Source organism: Malaclemys terrapin, chromosome 1, assembly GCF_027887155.1.
Source record: "Malaclemys terrapin pileata isolate rMalTer1 chromosome 1, rMalTer1.hap1, whole genome shotgun sequence".
Classification (NCBI taxonomy): domain Eukaryota; kingdom Metazoa; phylum Chordata; order Testudines; family Emydidae; genus Malaclemys; species Malaclemys terrapin.
The window spans coordinates 60611929-60632050 of NC_071505.1; the positions used below are offsets into that span (position 1 = coordinate 60611929).

At 37.9% G+C, this 20122-nt stretch overlaps 1 protein-coding gene across 9 annotated transcripts in view; it reads left to right on the top strand.

Moving 5' to 3' along the window:
* The window catches only part of USP15 (ubiquitin specific peptidase 15), a 142043-nt gene that overhangs the window by 82437 nt on the left and 39484 nt on the right, over positions 1–20122 (top strand). For 3 of the 9 annotated variants that reach the window (XM_054025313.1, XM_054025331.1, XM_054025369.1), the window contains exons 7-8: positions 2006–2089; positions 7305–7449. In XM_054025313.1, coding sequence (XP_053881288.1) covers positions 2006–2089; positions 7305–7449 — 229 coding nt within the window. The other 6 variants (XR_008444694.1, XR_008444695.1, XR_008444693.1 and 3 more) reach the window with 6 other exon arrangements.

The window sequence follows — 20122 nt, forward strand, 5'->3', positions numbered from 1 at the left end:
GGTCTAAATTAGCTATTATCACTCAGAAACAGATCTTGGTGTTATCATGGATAGTTCTCTGAAAATATCTGCTCAATGTGCTGCAGCAGTCAAAAAAGCTAACAGAATCTTAGGAACTATTAGGAAAGGGATAGATAATAAAACCAAAAATATCATAATGCTGCTGTATAAATGCATGGTATGCCCCCACCTTGAATACTACATGCAGTTCTGGTCACCTTATCTCAAAAAAGGTATATTAGAATTGGAAAAGGTACAGAGAAGGGCAATGAAAATGATTAGGGATAAGGTACAGTTTCCATATGAGGAGAGATTAAAAAGACTGAGACTGTTCAGATTAGAAAAAAGATGACTAAGGGGAGATATGTGAGAGGTCTGTCAAATCATGAATGGTATGGAGAAAGTGAATTAGGAAGTGTTATTTATCCCTTCACATAACACATGACCAGGGGTTGCCCAATGGAATTAATAGCAGTTTTAAAACAAACATAAGGAAGAACTTCCCGTGGCAACAAGTTCCACAGGTTGACTGTGTATTGTGTGATGTTGTGAAGGCCAAAAGACTAAGTGGGTTCAAAAAATAATTGGACCTATCCTCCATGAACTTATCTGTCAATGGCTATAAGCCAATATGGTCATGCACATAACCCCAGGCTCCAGGTGTCCCTTAACGTCTGACTACAGGAATCTGGAACTGGACAACTCAGAATTGACCTGTTCCGTTTATTTGTTCTGAAGCATCTGTCACTGGCTTTTGTCAGACGATACTGGGCTGGATGGACCATTGGTCTGACCCAGCATGGCTGTTCTTATGGTCCAAAGAAGAGAGGGTGATTTAAATTATAACCTGGGAAGAGTATATAATATCAGAAGGCCAAAGGGATTTTCACAATCAGAGTAATTTTCTTTTCCCAATGGCCATATCTTATGCTTTTATTGCTTGGAAGCATTAGGATCTAGTTGTTTGTTAAATATTTTTAAGAAAGTGTTAGATCTCACATGGAGAGTTCTCAAAACATAATCTATATCTGCTGTGAGCCATTTTGTTTTTGAAAGCACAGAACATCTGAACATGTAATATTTGTTACTACTTCTGCCTAACTTTTGCATGCCATAGTACTAAACAGTCTTAGGTCACCTGGGAGCCAGGCTTGAGGCAAAGCCCAATTAAGTCAGTTAGGGTTTTTCCATAGTTTTCAGTGTTTTTTGTGTTGGGCCCATATGCTTAATCAAGGAAAAACAGCAAGAATATGCTGTATATTAATTACATGTAATTGTTACAACTCATGGGGTCTCCTTTATTGAAAACATTCAACAACTCCCAACTTTATAGTTTTTAAAAGGATGTATAGCTTAGATAAAGTGCAAAAAATATAATGCTCTGATTTGACTTGGCGTTGAGTAAACATGAAATATTTTCTAATGTTTTGTGTCTCCAACAATTTCTATTAATGTCCATCAGTCAGTTAAAAGAGAACCTCTTAACAAGTGGTATAATGTTGCTTTTAAATGGCTGAATTTACACTAATTTGGGAATACTTACCTTTTTAAAACATGTATTCTTATTTTAGTTACAAATGACACTTTCATATCTCATCTCAAAAGCCATTTTAAAATTTAGAAATTAATAAAGCCTATACAAGGTTTTATGTTCCAATTTTTAGAAGAAAAATGCATCTGCTTTATTTTGTTGCCTTTGTATAGGCTGATTAACGTTTTGGCATTCTTTTTCTATAGGCCATTTTTGGCTTATTTTAGTAATTTTTGTGATATCCGGTGCGATATGAAAGTTTGACATGAAGTGTTATGAAATAATCTATTTTAATTTTAAGATGCATTTTGAATCTGGAAACCATTATCCTGAATAATTAGTGCTCTGCTCATAAGAACTTTATTTTTTCATACTTATTTACATACATTGTTCATCTGTTAGCTTTTTCTTTTTCATGATTAATTTTAATATCTCAGCATTTTTATCTAATTTAACATTTTCATATTTTTAAAGGTCCCCAGGTGCATCCAATTTTTCAACTTTACCAAAGATCTCTCCATCTCTATCAAATAATTATAACAACATCAACAACAGAAAGTAAGCAACATATCTTAAGAATTTTTTTATTTAATTGAAATCTCCCAAATATCATTTGGAAAATGACCTTGTTTTTTTACTTTTTAAGTTAGGGAATTAGTTTTGTTTTGACAGTGCTCTGGTTGTAATTCTTTTATTATTGGTCAGTACTTCTTAGTGCAGGTGCTGTATAAACGTGACATCAAGAAGTGAAACTCTGTTAAAGATGCTTGGGTGACTATACTATATAATGTGTGTGTGTGTATATGTGTATATACATACACACACACACACACACACACACTGTTCAACAATTAAGAGACTAAAAAGAACATTGAGCGCTGTAAGAAAGCATCTTAAGACTTCCTTTAGAGTTTATCATGTTAAATACATTTTAAAAAATGTACTGCTGTATTTGAGAGAAACTAATAAATTAAAGGAAATTTAAAGTGAAGGGAGGCAGTCCTTCCCTCCTCCACCCCCACCATTCCCCCAATCCCTGTGGATTGTATTAGAGTGGACAACATCACACACAGGTTTGAGACCACTGCAATATGAAGACATAATGGTCAGGTGAGACTGATTTATAGTCCTTGAATTAACGTTGATAGTCTGTCTACCTACTGTTGTGCCTTGGTGTTAGAAGTCTGAGATCATTGTGTGAAAAGGATTGCTGTGTTTGGATATTGTAACAATAGATGCTCAGAGAAAAGACAGACTTTTTATCTTTCTTTAAAATTTATTTATTTAAAATTGTCTCCTATCACTTCCTCTTCTCCTTGGGCTGCCACCTTGATGTGGTGGAGAAGCTTGCGTATACTTAAGATCCTAAGAGCGATGCTGTCTGGATGTACTCCTGATAGGGTCACCCAGGGCGGTGAGGTGAGATTGCGGTAAGATGATTGTGCTGTAGTTGCACACTCAAAGGAGGATCTTCAAACAGACTTTAATTGCTTCTCTGAAGCTTAAGGCTAACTCTGAACATCAGCAAAACAAAATTTCTCCACCAGACAGCCGGGGGGCCAGTCATCAGACCCAGCAAGGAAGATCTATATCAACAAAGAAGAACTGGAAAATGTAGAATACTTTGCCTATCTTGTCAGCCGTCGCTCACAGAGGGCAGACATAGATGTCGAGATTCAGCACAGAATTTGCCGTGCCAGCTTTCCCTTTGGAAGACCGTCTCAAAGGGTGTTCAACAATCACAACATCGGAACACATAGTAAATTGTTAGTTTACAAAGCGGTGGTAATCCCAACTCTCCAAGGCTGTGAGACTTGGGTGACCTCCTGAAAAACCTGGACTGTCAGTACCAGCACTTTCTATGGAAGAGCCTCAACATAAAGTGGGAGGATCGTCGCACTAATGTCAGTGTCCTCATAGAGGCCAACATTTTCAGTGTTGAGGCCCTGATTATCCAGCACCAGCTGAGGTGGAGCGGGCACTGTGGGTGCATGCTTGATATATGCTTACCAAAACAACTGCTGTATGCCCAGCTCGCCAAAGGAGAGAGGAAACGAGGAGGCCAAAAGAAACGCTTTAAAGATACCCTCAAGATAAACATAAAGAGAAGTGGCATAGACACCACACACTGGAAGACAGCAGCTCAGGATAGGGATAACTGGCAAAGATTTGTCAGAAAGGGAACATCCGCTTTTGAGGAAAATCGCCTTGCCCTGGTCGCAGAAAAACACCAGAAAAGAAAGGAAAGACAACAGTCAAGGAGTAATTTCGGCCTAACCCTGTCTTCCAGCATCACCTGCAATGTCTGCCAATGAGCCTGTGGCTCAACAATTGGACTCTTCAGTCACCAAAGGACCCATGAAAAATAAAACCTTTAAAAGAGATCATCCTTGATCCTTGAGGGATCGTCGACGACGATCACTTCCTACTTCCTTACTTGTCAGGCGTCTACAGGGTGCTGGCACTTTTGTTCAAAATCCCAGCAGACGTATCAAAGAGACAATGGGTGTAGAAACTGAAGTGTTTTACCCATAGAAACTTGTTCAGGTTAAATTTGAGATACATAAGAATGTGATTGGGAAGATGATTGTTGCAAGGCTAAATGGAAATGTGGAGCTGATTTTGCTGTTAATCCTGCTCTAGGCTTAATTAGAGTATACTCCAGCCTTTTACTATTTTGATACTAAAACCTGAAAAAGGAGAGATGTCCTTACAATCCTGGCGGAGCTCCCTTTTGTGGATGCTTACCATGTTGCTGTATTAGGACCAACGGTTCAATCCCGGAGTCCAGCCACTGTTTCAAGCTCAGAGCTTCTAGATATACTCTCAAGCGCGTGCACACGCACACACACGTGTGTGCACAAACTTACTTAGCTATGGGACTCTTCAATGTAACTGCCTAGGCCCCAAAACTAGTGCTGATCCTCCCCAGTAGCAATTGCATGTTCCTCAGTGTTCCATTAAAGCTGTGGGTGCTCTAGATTACTATTTCATCCACTGGAAACTGTGACAGTTAAAATAAGGGGGACACAGACTTTGAAAAGGAATTTGTAAATCGGTCACACTTTACTCAGACACAGCACAAGAAATAGAGATCTATGAAAAAATAATAAAAATAACAAAACCCTGTCTGCAGCGTCCTTACCTTTTTGAGCGCTCTCTATGAATGTTGGTCAGTCCTTTCAGGGCCCCAGAACACTCCTCTCCTCCATCTCTACTGCCCAGTCTTGCCTTTCTGTTCCGGTGAGTGAGAGAGCGCCTTCTAAGTGCAGAACTTTGTCCTTTTATGAAGATCCAGATTCCTCTCTGAGGTTATTCCCTCAGCAACTTCATGTCCATCCTCAGGTGATTTGTTGCTTAGTTACAGCCCATCTGAAGTCCAGACTGGGAAAACTGGTTCCCCTGGGCTGCAGCCCTTGCATTATTCTATGGTACTTCCATTTGAGTGGAAGACCATTCAGGTTAGTGCCTTTTGATGGCACTCCATTGTTAACCCTCTGCCAGTGTGCCCACAGAGTCTCTGCTAACCTCTCCTGGAAACCCAGTTCAATATGGAAGTTATATTCTTATATTCTGTTGAAATTTCATATGGCAAAGTACGCATCACAAGAAACTTCATGGTTCCCAAGTGTACACAGCATTCAGATCAAGAAGTAAAGGGATTTACTCTCCCCCGGTTCCCAGTGTCTTCTGCAGCTTATTGGCTGCAATAATGGTTGTAAAAGACTTCACCACACTTGTTGCCAGACTGTTTATTAAATCAGGCAGCACAGGCATTGCACCAATTGCAGGAGCACTCCCATCATGGGGAAATGAGGATCACTGAGCAGAATTGACCTGGGAGGGGGGGAGGGGGACAGGAAAGAGATCTCCAAACCACTAGAACATATCTCTCTTTTGTGGGCCAGAATTGAGACCAGAAATAGATTCCCCTTTGGAGAAATAAATTAGGACAGATGCATCACAACAGCTCAGCATTGACAGCTTACCGGAATTTGTGTGTATTTCATCTTTTGGAATACTTTCATTTTATTTTACACTGCCACAGGAATATTATATTTACCATATAATTTTCAGTAGTGTGTACCACAAAATACAAAAGGCTATGTTATCACCTCTCTGTGACTCTCATGTTAAAACAAAAAATCAGTATCAATTTATTGTCATCTGATTAATTGTATCTTAATATAAAAAATTAGTTACAAAATAATGTAATCCGAAGAAAATATTGCATATGTTTTAGTCTGTGCAAAGACGGATATTTACATCTAGAAGATTTCTGGCTATTTTAATGCTACTTATACTGTTAATATTATGACCCCTGTGTATGCATTATGCCTTAGATTGATGCAAGGTGCTTTCCCTTAGTGTCTATCTCTAGGGGACTGAAGAGCTTTTTTTAGAAATATGAGGTATACTTGATTCTTGCATGTGTGTCTTTGAGGAAGGAGAGGTTCTCTAATTTTTTTCTCTTTGTAATGTTCAAGAGAGCAGACTGTTTTAAAATTGGTTTTCTTCATCAGTAGTGAAATACTTTCAGATTAACTCAGCAAAACTGCTGAATTAAAATAGATACATGTACAGAGGAGGACTGAAAGTGGGAGTTCATCTTGTAATCATTTAAATTGCGTATACTGAATACAAGTTTTAAGGGATATTTTTTTAAATTGAAAAGGGTCCATGGTACATCATAAACCACCGTCACCCACTTGTATTTTTAAGATTGAGGATTAATTTGTTGCACTGCATGTTCTTTCCTTGTCATGTTTTTTCTTAGCAAATGACCTTCAAAATCTTGTTCAGGTTTATTCTAATGTGAAATATTTGAGGTTTGTAGAAATGCTCTTGAATCGTATCCAAAGCTGCTATCATAAATATTTCATATGATTAGTAACTAAAAACAGTTTAAGGAATTTTAATCTTTTACGTGATTTTTTTAAAAAAAATTTCTATATGTAAGATAAAACTTGCTGTTTTACTGGGCTTTTTTACCCTTCTAGTTTTTTAAAATATGCTTATTTTATTGGGAGGGGGGGGAGTATATTTAGTATTTGTATTCTGTCATATGGTAATAAATTACCCTTAACTTAGCTAACATTTATTTTTAATATAGTCTCACTAGATAGGTACATGATAGAGCTTTATGAAGTTGGAATGTACTTGCTAGAAGGCATTTTGTGTTTTCCTTATTACTCCAGGCTTTTTCCCGCATTTGAATGCTGGATTGTGCTGTCCTAGCAGTGAAACTATAAATAGAATTTCTAATGCATCAAGCCAGTGATGTCACGGTGGCCTTGGAAATCTCAGCTCTCACCTGTAACCAAAGCACAACTCTTCATTCCAGTTTCTACTGTCCTCACTCTCTTACAGTAGCAGAATGCAGAAAGGATATACATGAGATGATTTATTGCTGCTGGTGGTGCCTAAAGTCTGAGTGTTTTAAATTTGATGGAGCAATGAAGAATGGAGTGAGCTGTGAAGCTGCTCCTGTAAATCAAGGGTAGAGAGATACAATAGTAGTCTGTTTTGGTTGTTTCGGTGCATGAAAATGTTTGGTTGCTTGCAGGGAAAGAGATCTTCCTTTTCTTTTTGACTGAGATTTAAGACTGATAAGTTGCAAAGTTAAATGCTTCTAAGAAGATATCTAGATAACTAGTTAACAATAGTTACTTTTAATTTTAGATAACTTATTTGATAATTACCAAAAATACTGGGTGTATTAAAGCATTATAGGTCGTGGCTACATTTTGAAAAATGTTTTGTTTTCTTACAGTGTGAAAAATTCAAACTATTGCCTCCCATCATACACTGCATATAAGAACTATGATTATTCAGAGCCAGGAAGACACAATGAGCAGCCTGGCCTCTGTGGCCTAAGTAACTTGGGAAATACGTGTTTCATGAACTCAGCAATTCAGGTAGGTGCTTCAGAATAAAGTGAGCCTGGCTTATTACTTGGAGATTAGTATTTTTGTATTTTACATTGAGACACTTGGTTACTGGCAGAACACTATAAAATTTGAGAAAATAGCACAGATTGTTATGTGGGGAAATTTAGTTTTTATATCTACTGTTTCCCCTAATGTTGTGCTTTACACATGGAGCCAGTTGCAAAAGAAAACCTGAGTAGGATCCTAAGTAACCCAAGTGATCCCTTGAATAGGATTCTGCACTCTCCTCTGTTGCTTGGTACTTCGTGAAAAGCACGAGGTGCAGAAGGAAACATACAAATTCTAATTGTGTGGGTATACCGCAAGAAGGACAGGAGACTTGTTATGGGTTTAATCAGGCCACAACTTTATTATATAGATGTCTGGGACTACCCGGCAGATAAAGTGTACAGTGCAGGCAAATCCATGCTTATTTAAATCAATTCTCCGGGGCTTTCACCAGACCCCCTTTGTTTAATCCATGCTTATTCAACTCAGTTTTCCGGGGCTTTCACCAGCCCCCTTTTGTTTCCATCCAGGTCCCCCAGCTGACCCATGGCTTGGACCTTACCATCCACCAGCCTCGTAAGAGGGTTAAGGAGGGCTATGAGAACAGAGGGGGTTGGCTCCCTGCTGTACTGATCATTGGAGTCCCCGAACCCTCTCCCTTATTCTGTTCCTTTATCCAGGACCACCTTTTAAGTCCATTTATCTGGTCACTGGCTGCCCTCCTTATGGAGTACCTGCACTGAACATCCGCTACAAGGAGGCGCCAGCCATTTGCTTGGCTGCCTAACCCCGCCAAGTTCCCAGACATCTGCAAATGGCCTCTTGGCTAGCAGCCCTACTGGGGAGAAAGAACTCTGCATTTCTGAAATACATTGCATATAATCCTGACAACAGTACTGTGAGCTAAACAGGTGCTGTGTTACCTGAATCTTATAGATGAGAAAACTGAGACAGAGTTTAAATGACTTGCCCAAAGCCACAGAGAGTTATTTCCAGATTTGTGATTTGACCTTCAGTTCTCTGCTCAGACTCCATTATGCTACTCTTCTCATAAATAAAATAAACTTGGTAGCTAGTTATGAAACTTTTTAAAATGAAGGGGAAGAGCTGCTGTGTGGGGGGCTTGTGCCTGTGTGCGCGTGCGGTTCCTATACAAACTTAGAAATGCCCAGACTAGGTGATTCTTCTTTCTCTACTCCCACCAAATATGTACCTTCCTAGATATTTCCTTGCACGGTTAGCACTCCACTTGGATTACTTTTACCTCACTTGCAACTGAAATTCTGGAGAGGAGGGGAGAGAACAATGACATCAACATAAAATAATCTTAGATAGAATTAAGTAAACTAGGAGCTAGCTGAAATTTTGCCATACATGCCAAAAAACACCCAAACACCTTATTACACTTACCTCCAGCGCTTCCAATCAGTATAATCTAAATGTTTGTTTCGTCTGGATGACTGGAAAGTGGCTATTGAATTAGAGTAGCCTTCCTTTTCAGACATTTCCTATCATATTTCATGAGACATCTAATGTGAGCATCTGGGAGTGACTATTTTTGATCTGGTAGGTCTAGAATCAGATATTCAAATTTGTATTTCAGGTAACTTAGTTGTTTTATGAATCAATTTGTAAAACAAGATATATGTTTGCTTCCGCTGACTTACAAGATACTATTGTATGTGTTAATCAGAAGATAGCTGTATCTTTGATCTTATTGAGTACTTGTTTATTTCTTTTCTTGGGGGATGGGTGGAGGACTCCTTTGTTCCTGTGCAAGAAGCGCAAGGATTTTCCCTCAGTCCTACTTCGCAGCCATCCTTCCTGAGGAGAACTAGATGGAACTCTGCGTAGCCTGTCAATGCCTCATTATAATCAGATGTGAAAAATGATTGAGCATTGTGAGCCACACCCCTCCACTCCCAGGAGGTGAGCATGTTGCTTTCATGGTGCTTCCACCCTCTACTGGGCCAGAGATCAGTTAACAGGAAATATAACCCCGATCTCCCTTCTGGTGGTACAGTGCACTACCCCTAGGTGCCCTCTTATTGAAGACACTTTTATGTTGCCTCAAAGGCATTTATTTTGGCCTCTTGTTACGGTGTTGGCATGAGTTGAACTGTTTCACTGGGAAAGGTTAGCTTTAGAGTCTACTCAGGCAATTAAAGCTTCTGGTGAATTTCTCTTGAGGATATTGATGCCTTTCAACTTAGCTGGAATAACTTAGGAATTTTTGTTCTTCTGAACAAGATTGAACATGGGAATAAAGGCTTGAGAGTCAGATAATGAACTGACATCTATTGGATTATTTTAACCTTTTATTCCCGTATATATAATTATCCTGTTCTTTCTGAGTGAATAGGTTAATGTGTCAGGAACCTTTGGGAATATATTAGCTGCCAAAGGAATGGGAGCTGATCTACTTATAGCTGTGAGAAGTAATAAAAATTTAGCAAGACTAGTATTTTTTGTGATTTGTGGTAGAAATAAGCCCAAATAGTAGTAAAACTGTAACCCTGCTAAGACATTGACTTGGTCTACACTATAGTGTTAGGTCCATGTAGGCAACTTACGTCGACCTAATTATGTCAGTGTCTACACTACAGGCTTGCTTTTGCCCATGTAAGTGCCCTAATACATTGACATCATAATTCCATTTCCACGAGAAGGGTTTATGTCGGTGTAGTTAAGGCAACACAGTGTCCATGTAGACACTGGGGGTTACTTACACCAGCTTACATTGGCTGTTGGCTGTCATTCTTGTCCGGTTCAGAGACTAATTACAGCAGTGGCTGTAAGTCGACCTAACCTGGTCAATTTAAGTTTGTAGTGTAGACGTGTCTACAGTCTTACACCTGTTACCTACTTTAACAGTAGCTACCATTTTAACTATTTAAGTGCTAGTATCTGTCCATGAAATTATTCTAGAATAGTCTATATGAAAATTTATTTTGCTGATCACGTCTAATGAAAACTTAAAATACAGGGATAGATTTTGCACCTACTTTTTTTGTTTTTCTCTTGAAACTTTTTAGATATCTTTCTACTTTCCTCCCCCTTTAAAAAAATAAATAAAACACTCTTGTAAAAGAAGAATCATAATCTGATGAGGACAGATCTGAAGAAGATCACTGTGTAGCTTGAAAGCTCTGCCTCCCACCAGCAAAGTTGGTCCATTAAAAGATATTACCTCTTTTCACCTTGTGTGTCTCAGACTATAACAACAGCGGTAGACAGAGATTGATTTTTCTGGAAAGATACAAAGCTATTTAGCTTTGTTTTAGGAAGTAGGGAATGAGTGTGTTGATTAGGAGGTAGTCAGTATGAAAGGTTTAGTCTGTCTCTTGCTATTGTGTAATGCCTAAAGTTATTGGATAGGAGTGTTTTTATAAAAATAAAAGATTAAAAGAAAATAAGTAGTTAAATTGGTTTCCTCTTTAAACTTATTTTGTTTGTATCTTTTATATTTATAAAAGCATTCCTATACAGTAACTTTAGGCATATACACCATCTTAGGCAAAAAGACTAAGAATAAAAAATGAGAATAATATAATATGCAATATAAATATTACTTTATACGTATAGCCCTTTGTATCTGTAGATCTAAAAGCACTCTACTATAGACTATACAAAAAAATGAAAGCTAAATAGTTGTTGATTATATTTTGGACTTTCTTTCCCTCTTCTTTGCAAACTGAATCCTTAAACCCTCAGTCCTAATAATCTTTTAAAATCTCATGGTTGCTTATGGATGTAAATGAGCCTACTTGTCAAAGCATATGCAGCCCTGTGGAGGTATTGAATATAGTGTGAATTGGTAACTAGAGTTTTCAAACAGGTTAGTTTCTGCTACAGTCACAATCTCTTTAAACATTCACCAAGAAGATAGAGACCCAAGAGGGCAGTAGCAAGTTTTAAATGCAGTATTTATTAGTGATTAAATTGATTTTTTAAATTCTGTCTTTGTTTATTGATAATGCCACAGCACTGAAAGAGTTAATGATAGACTTGTTTAATTGAAATGTATCAAATACTGCAAGGATCCCAGAAAACAGGGCTGTAGTAAACAGCACTCTAATTTCAATAAGAAATATATCAATAAGAAAACATGGGCTATTGAGTTCACAAAATACAAATCTAACAAATAACAATTGATGTACCAGTAAAAGGTCAGGATGCATAGAACACTTTTGGAGAGAGTTCCTTCTGACTTGAAACTCAATGAGCAGAAATTGAATTTCATAAATAATTTATTTTTATGAGTTCCAAGAGTCCTGCTGAATGTGAAGTAAACAAAAATGCAGATAAGTGAAGTTACTCTTGAAATACTCTGCTACTTCAATCTTCCGTCTCTCAATGAAGGCTGCAACAATTTTAGCCTGTTATCACGCCAATAATGCAGTGTCATGCAGTGCAAAACCCTTTTTTTTTAAATGTTTTTTTTCATGTGCCAGTCTTACAAATCAGTAGTAAGACCACACTAAAGAAAGAATGGCATAAAGATTACTTAGTCCATTTCTCCAATGGAATTGTTTAAAGCAGAGGAAGTTATAAATAGGGCCCTACCAAATTCACAGTCCGTTTTGGTCAATTTCACGTGCATAGGATTTTAAAAATCGTAAATTTCATGATTTCAGGTATTTAAATCTGAAATGTCATGGTATTGTAATTGTAGGGGTCTTCTCCAAAAAAAGGTGTCCTGGGGGGGCACAAAGTTATTGTAGGGGGATTGCGGTACTGCTACCCTTACTTCTATGCTTCAGAGTTGCTCCAGGCCTTCAGTTAATGGCCACACTGACAGATCTCTGTTCAGAGCAGTAACCCTGGAGGCAAGATTGAGAAACTTGTTCTTCTTCTCAGAGCTCTAAGAATACCCTAGTGACTTGTGGTAAGACTACTAAATAGGAGACAACAGGCAGCAGATTTTGAATTTTCACATGTTTGGGGAGGATGTTTTAAAAAACTCCCAGACAACCCTACAATTGCAAACAGGGAGAGAAAAGGGAGATCTTATTTATTTCTTTTGAGTATCAGTTCAGTTAACTACTATTGCTTAACTGGATCAGTAGCTGAGAGACTCTAGATAAAGCCTTCCCCTAAAAGTTCTGTTCATATGTTTAATCAAAGTGATTGGAAAGTGTGTGCTTGGAGGGAAGGTTTCCCCACTGATTTAGAACAGAATTCTAATGTGACTCTTGTTTAGAATTTTTGTGATTTAATCTGAGAGTGAGTGTTCCCTCAGAATACATAGTCTTTCATGTAGGCATTGCTTCTTACCAGGCAAATTGGGAGGGATCTATTATGCATGATGTGTCTAGTTCATATCACATCTGTGAGAAATCTTGCTTTACGGAGTTGGATTTTGTGGATACTCTGCGTAGCATTATGTATTGGGACTGGATTTTTCCCATAGGGAGCCAAAGAGGAAATATTATCCCCACTTAATTGTCTACAAAGAAGCAAGTAAAAGACTTAATTTGGATTTGGTACTAATTTGGTTTGGTTTGACTGTTCTTCATCGTTGACCACAACCAATTGATAAGCCAAAATAAGCAAAATCTACCACAACACTAATGATGATCTAGGTTATGTCCCAAAAACTAAATGAATACTTTACATCAGTTTTCAATAAGGATGACAATGTAGAACATAGGGGCAAAGGCAGGATACCTAATGGAAATGAGTGAATAGACATGGAAATTACCACATTCAAGGTGGAAGCAAAACTCAGAGAGCTTAATGCACTCAAATCGGGGCTGGATAATCTCCAGCCTAAAATACTGAAACAAATGGCACATGAAATTGCAAGTTCAGTAGTGAGCATTTTTAATAAATATCTCAAATTGGATGTGGTACTATATGACTGAAGAAGAGCAAGAATAAGAAGTATATTTAAGGGGAAATGCAGTAAATCTAATCTGTCTGAATTTCAGTATAGCACTTGATATGGTAAAACATGGGAAATTATTAGTTAAACTAGAGAATATGGGGTTTAGGATCGAAATGGTACGGTGGTTAAGGAAGTGGCTAACAGGGAGACATGGGTTTTCCTGTAAGGAGAATTCTCTGGCTGGTGTGGGATTACTAGTGGAGTTCCTCAAGTATCCGTCTTGGAACAGATCTTGTTTAATATTTTCATTAGTAACCCTGGCCCAAAAAGTAGGAGTGTGCCAATGGAGTGTGCCGATGATGCAAAGCTGGGAAGCATCATCAATACAGAGGAGGATTGGAATATTATACAGGAAGAATTGGATGACCTTGAGGCATGGAGTCAAATAAATTGGATTAAATTTAACAGTACTCAAGAGCCTAATAACAAGAATTTCAGCTATAAACTGAGGCTCATTACTTGAAAGCAATGGAGGAGAAAGACATGAACCGTAGGAAGACTGAGTCACCAATTTGAAATGGCTGTGGAAAAGGTAAATGCAATACTAGGATGTGTCAGATGAGGTATTTCCAGTAGAGGTAGGGAAGTATTAATGCCACTGTACAAGGCATCTGTAAGACCTCATTTGGAACAGTGTGTGCAATTCTGATCACCATGTTCAAGAAAAATGAATTCAGATTAGAACAGGTGCAGAGAAGGGCTACTAGGATGACCAGAAGAACTGGAAAGCCTATATGAGAGAAGACTAAAAGAGTTTGGTTTAAGCTAAGAGGGTGATATGATTACCAGGGATCCTAGAAATCCTTTCACCACAGAAAAACACGGAATTTGCATTTTTACAGAGAATCTTTAGATTTAACAGTTTGTGAAAAAATAAAAACCTATATTATCTAAATTTTACTGAAAGTACCAGTGTCACTTATTCAATTTGCACAACCTCCCCCTCTTGTAGTTGATTTTTGATAAAACCCTTTTTTTTAAATGTTTTTTTTCATGTGCCAGTCTTACAAATCAGTAGTAAGACCACACTAAAGAAAGAATGGCATAAAGATTACTTAGTCCATTTCTCCAATGGAATTGTTTAAAGCAGAGGAAGTTATAAATAGGGCCCTACCAAATTCACAGTCCGTTTTGGTCAATTTCACGTGCATAGGATTTTAAAAATCGTAAATTTCATGATTTCAGGTATTTAAATCTGAAATGTCATGGTATTGTAATTGTAGGGGTCTTCTCCAAAAAAAGGTGTCCTGGGGGGGCACAAAGTTATTGTAGGGGGATTGCGGTACTGCTACCCTTACTTCTATGCTTCAGAGTTGCTCCAGGCCTTCAGTTAATGGCCACACTGACAGATCTCTGTTCAGAGCAGTAACCCTGGAGGCAAGATTGAGAAACTTGTTCTTCTTCTCAGAGCTCTAAGAATACCCTAGTGACTTGTGGTAAGACTACTAAATAGGAGACAACAGGCAGCAGATTTTGAATTTTCACATGTTTGGGGAGGATGTTTTAAAAAACTCCCAGACAACCCTACAATTGCAAACAGGGAGAGAAAAGGGAGATCTTATTTATTTCTTTTGAGTATCAGTTCAGTTAACTACTATTGCTTAACTGGATCAGTAGCTGAGAGACTCTAGATAAAGCCTTCCCCTAAAAGTTCTGTTCATATGTTTAATCAAAGTGATTGGAAAGTGTGTGCTTGGAGGGAAGGTTTCCCCACTGATTTAGAACAGAATTCTAATGTGACTCTTGTTTAGAATTTTTGTGATTTAATCTGAGAGTGAGTGTTCCCTCAGAATACATAGTCTTTCATGTAGGCATTGCTTCTTACCAGGCAAATTGGGAGGGATCTATTATGCATGATGTGTCTAGTTCATATCACATCTGTGAGAAATCTTGCTTTACGGAGTTGGATTTTGTGGATACTCTGCGTAGCATTATGTATTGGGACTGGATTTTTCCCATAGGGAGCCAAAGAGGAAATATTATCCCCACTTAATTGTCTACAAAGAAGCAAGTAAAAGACTTAATTTGGATTTGGTACTAATTTGGTTTGGTTTGACTGTTCTTCATCGTTGACCACAACCAATTGATAAGCCAAAATAAGCAAAATCTACCACAACACTAATGATGATCTAGGTTATGTCCCAAAAACTAAATGAATACTTTACATCAGTTTTCAATAAGGATGACAATGTAGAACATAGGGGCAAAGGCAGGATACCTAATGGAAATGAGTGAATAGACATGGAAATTACCACATTCAAGGTGGAAGCAAAACTCAGAGAGCTTAATGCACTCAAATCGGGGCTGGATAATCTCCAGCCTAAAATACTGAAACAAATGGCACATGAAATTGCAAGTTCAGTAGTGAGCATTTTTAATAAATATCTCAAATTGGATGTGGTACTATATGACTGAAGAAGAGCAAGAATAAGAAGTATATTTAAGGGGAAATGCAGTAAATCTAATCTGTCTGAATTTCAGTATAGCACTTGATATGGTAAAACATGGGAAATTATTAGTTAAACTAGAGAATATGGGGTTTAGGATCGAAATGGTACGGTGGTTAAGGAAGTGGCTAACAGGGAGACATGGGTTTTCCTGTAAGGAGAATTCTCTGGCTGGTGTGGGATTACTAGTGGAGTTCCTCAAGTATCCGTCTTGGAACAGATCTTGTTTAATATTTTCATTAGTAACCCTGGCCCAAAAAGTAGGAGTGTGCCAATGGAGTGTGCCGATGATGCAAAGCTGGGAAGCATCATCAATACAGAGGAGGATTGGAATATTATACAGGAAGAATTGGATGACCTTGAGGCATGGAGTCAAATAAATTGGATTAAATTTAACAGTACTCAAGAGCCTAATAACAAGAATTTCAGCTATAAACTGAGGCTCATTACTTGAAAGCAATGGAGGAGAAAGACATGAACCGTAGGAAGACTGAGTCACCAATTTGAAATGGCTGTGGAAAAGGTAAATGCAATACTAGGATGTGTCAGATGAGGTATTTCCAGTAGAGGTAGGGAAGTATTAATGCCACTGTACAAGGCATCTGTAAGACCTCATTTGGAACAGTGTGTGCAATTCTGATCACCATGTTCAAGAAAAATGAATTCAGATTAGAACAGGTGCAGAGAAGGGCTACTAGGATGACCAGAAGAACTGGAAAGCCTATATGAGAGAAGACTAAAAGAGTTTGGTTTAAGCTAAGAGGGTGATATGATTACCAGGGATCCTAGAAATCCTTTCACCACAGAAAAACACGGAATTTGCATTTTTACAGAGAATCTTTAGATTTAACAGTTTGTGAAAAAATAAAAACCTATATTATCTAAATTTTACTGAAAGTACCAGTGTCACTTATTCAATTTGCACAACCTCCCCCTCTTGTAGTTGATTTTTGATAAATTTACATAGCTAAATATACACCAATAAACTGCTTCGGCGAATAGAGGTTACTCAACGGCGTTTAGGGATTTGTGTTTTAATGCATCTCAAATTTCACTTCAGCCTCCAGACATGAATAATTAAAGTTCTGAAAAGATGCTGACAACTTTAAAAATCACCCCTAAAGACCATTTCACTGAGCTTGGTAAGGACAAATTTCACGTTGATGGTAATGTGCTGTTCTGTACTGGATGCAATAAGGCTGTAGATCGTTTGAATGCAGACAATTTTAGAACACATGGAAAGCACTAAACATAAACTGAATGAAAATAAACTAAAGCAAGAGGCAGAAACAGCAGGGCCATTGATGACAGTAAAGAAACTGCACTGTGACTGGATCATTCTAGCATTTTACAACTGTCAAAGAACAGCATGAAACTGTCACTTTCAGTTTTTGTTCGAATGTGTGTAAAAGACATACCTCTGCATAAAATTGATTTACCTGTTGTCTGAGATTTTTTGAGCAAGCACGTTGAAAGGTAATGCCATTCCCAAATCAGATCAATTGTATTCCCGTTATGTACGAACTCTCTTTGAAGAGGACATACAGCACCTTCTCAATGACCTGAAAGGAAACTCGATTGCCGTGATCATCGACAAACAACCGACTTAATTTCATGGCTGGAGCATCTTACATCATCAACTGATAATGCGACTGGATCTGCAGCTGCTCAAAATGCTGCTGATAAACTGAGACAGTACAACCTAAAAAATAAACAACCCGCAATTGATTTTCTCCATGATGTTCATGCACTGGATCCTAAACAGATAGTTGCTGCTTCTACAGATTATGAAACTGAAATCACAATTAAAGCTGTCTGAAGAATGCAACATGGAATGGCTAGTGTATTTAGGGATTGCCAAAGACCTGTTTGAAAACGTTGAGGATCCCTCAACGTTTGAGGCTGTTGGAGATCGCGTTCCCAACCTGGTGAAACATGCAGTGGCTCTCCTCCAACTTGACTGTATATTCAGCTTACATGGAACGAAGTTTCAGCCAACTTGGGGTTCTTTTCTGTGCTCAGCACCAATGTTTGAAAGATGAAAATGTGGCTGGAATGCTGCAACTCTATTTTAACAACCAGGACTAACTCCTAAAGTGAGTAATGTTTATATAAAAGCAGTTTTCACTTTATTTTTGTGCATTTAAAAAAAAATCTGAAAATATAGTATAGAAGTATTTGGTATCTGTAAGAAATATACATTGCAATTGTATTTTATTTCATTATAATGGTTGGCACTGGTAGGCTTCGAAGTTACTTGCTTAAAGATTTTAAATATAGCAATAAAACTTGTGTTCAACTGATATCTATATATATTGCGGCTAGGGAAAGTAAAGTTCAGCGTTTCATTTTAATTGTGGATAAATGCAGATTTCGGGTGGGGAGGAGGTTATTGGAGAATGTTGGGGGTTTTAATGACTGAAAATTAGAATCCCTGATAATTAGTCTGTATATCAGAGAGGTAAACACCAGGGAGGGACGGAAACTATTTAAGCTAAATGTTGGCACAAGAAAAAATGGTTATGAACTGGCCATGAATAAATTTAGGCTGGGAATAAGAAGGTTTCTAACCATCAGAGGAGGTGAGGTTCTAGAAAAGCCTCCAAAAAATGAGTAGTTGGGGGTAAACAACCAAAGTAGTTTTAAGATGGAACTGGATACATTTATGAATGGGATTATATGACAACGTTGCCTGCAGCAGGGTACCGGACTAGATGATCCAAGAGATTCCTTCCAGTCCTATGCACATCAAGTTAAAGGTATAGGTTAATAGGCAATATGTGTAAATATGTTTACTAATTCTTCAGTTAAACCAGAACTAAGAACATAAGAGGGGCTGTACTGGATCAGATCAATGATCCATCTAGCCCAGTATCTTGTCTTCTGACAGTGGCCCATGCCAGATGCCTCAAAGGGAATGAACAGAACAGGGCAATTATTGAGTGACCTGTCCCCGTCATACAGTCCCAGCATCTGGCAGTCAAAGGTTTAGGAACATCAAGAGCATGGGGTTGCATCCTTGACCATCTTGGCTAATTGCCATTGAAGGACCCATCCTCCATGAACTTATCTAATCCTTTTTTAGCCCAGTTATACTTTTGGCCTTCACAACATCCCATGGCAATGAGTTCCACAGGTTGACTGTTTTGTGTGAAGAAGTATTTCCTTATGTTTTTTGTTTTAAACCTGCTGCCTGTTAATTTCATTGAGTGACACCTGTTTCCTGTGTTATGTGAAGGGGTAAATAACACTTCCTTATTCACTACTATCTACAAACTCTTAAGTTGGATCCTGCAAGAATTTGTTTGTCAATTATTGGTTCTGAAATACTAAAACAAAACTAATTAACAAAAACCCCTGAGAAATCCCAGGTCTTTCTTGTCATCTTCTACTTACTTGGATTGATTGTGGAGAGATACTTCATTCTTTCTTTCAATTTGAATTCAGTGTAGGCCCACCCCATCAAACCAAAAAAAAAAAAAAAAGGCACAACAAATGGTTTGTCAAAAAAGAGTAGGCATAATTTAAAAAGTAAAATCTCCAGCAGACACAAGCTTCCAAGATTTTTCTGTGAAAAGGGAATTGTGGAAATGCTAATAGCATTCTACAATTAAAACAAATGCATTTCAATCAATAAATATTTTGTTTCAGCAAATCCAGGAAAACTGAGTGACTTGCATCTACAGCATTCCAAAACACAATTTTATATTAAGTGGTAAAATCACTTAGTAATAATAAACATTGGCACAAGTCCAAATAATATAAAGATTGAAACTTTAATTTGTCATCTTTTTAGTTTTGTTGACCACACTCCATGTTCAGCTCTGTCTGCACAATCAAACCCTTTGACATTCCAAATCTACCATCCTGTCTTTAGCTAGATGAAAGACAAGTGGTGTCAGAATCCTAAATATCTGGTCATTCCAGTATCTCTGATTGCATCATCAGGTGTGGTTGTCTGCCATAGACTTCAGAAATGTGCTCTGTATTTCCCAGTAATCCATCTTTAGCACCACATTCTGTCATGAAAAACGCATTCAAGTCTCCAAACTTCAAAAATTATGTTAGTTGCTCTTTTAGACCCTTGCTTCCAGGACAAACCTCTCCTAGCTGAAGCTGCAGAAACAGATGAGGACTCTTGCATTTTATTTAATCTACTTCCCAAAAATGCTGGTGTTATGTCCAAAGCCAGCAAGTGGTAGTAGTGTTGATAACCTTCCACTATAACATTTCAGTCAACCAGATAGAATTCTACCTATGACTAGATGCATTATTGATCACAATGCGGAGGATCAAGAGATGACTGTAATGTACA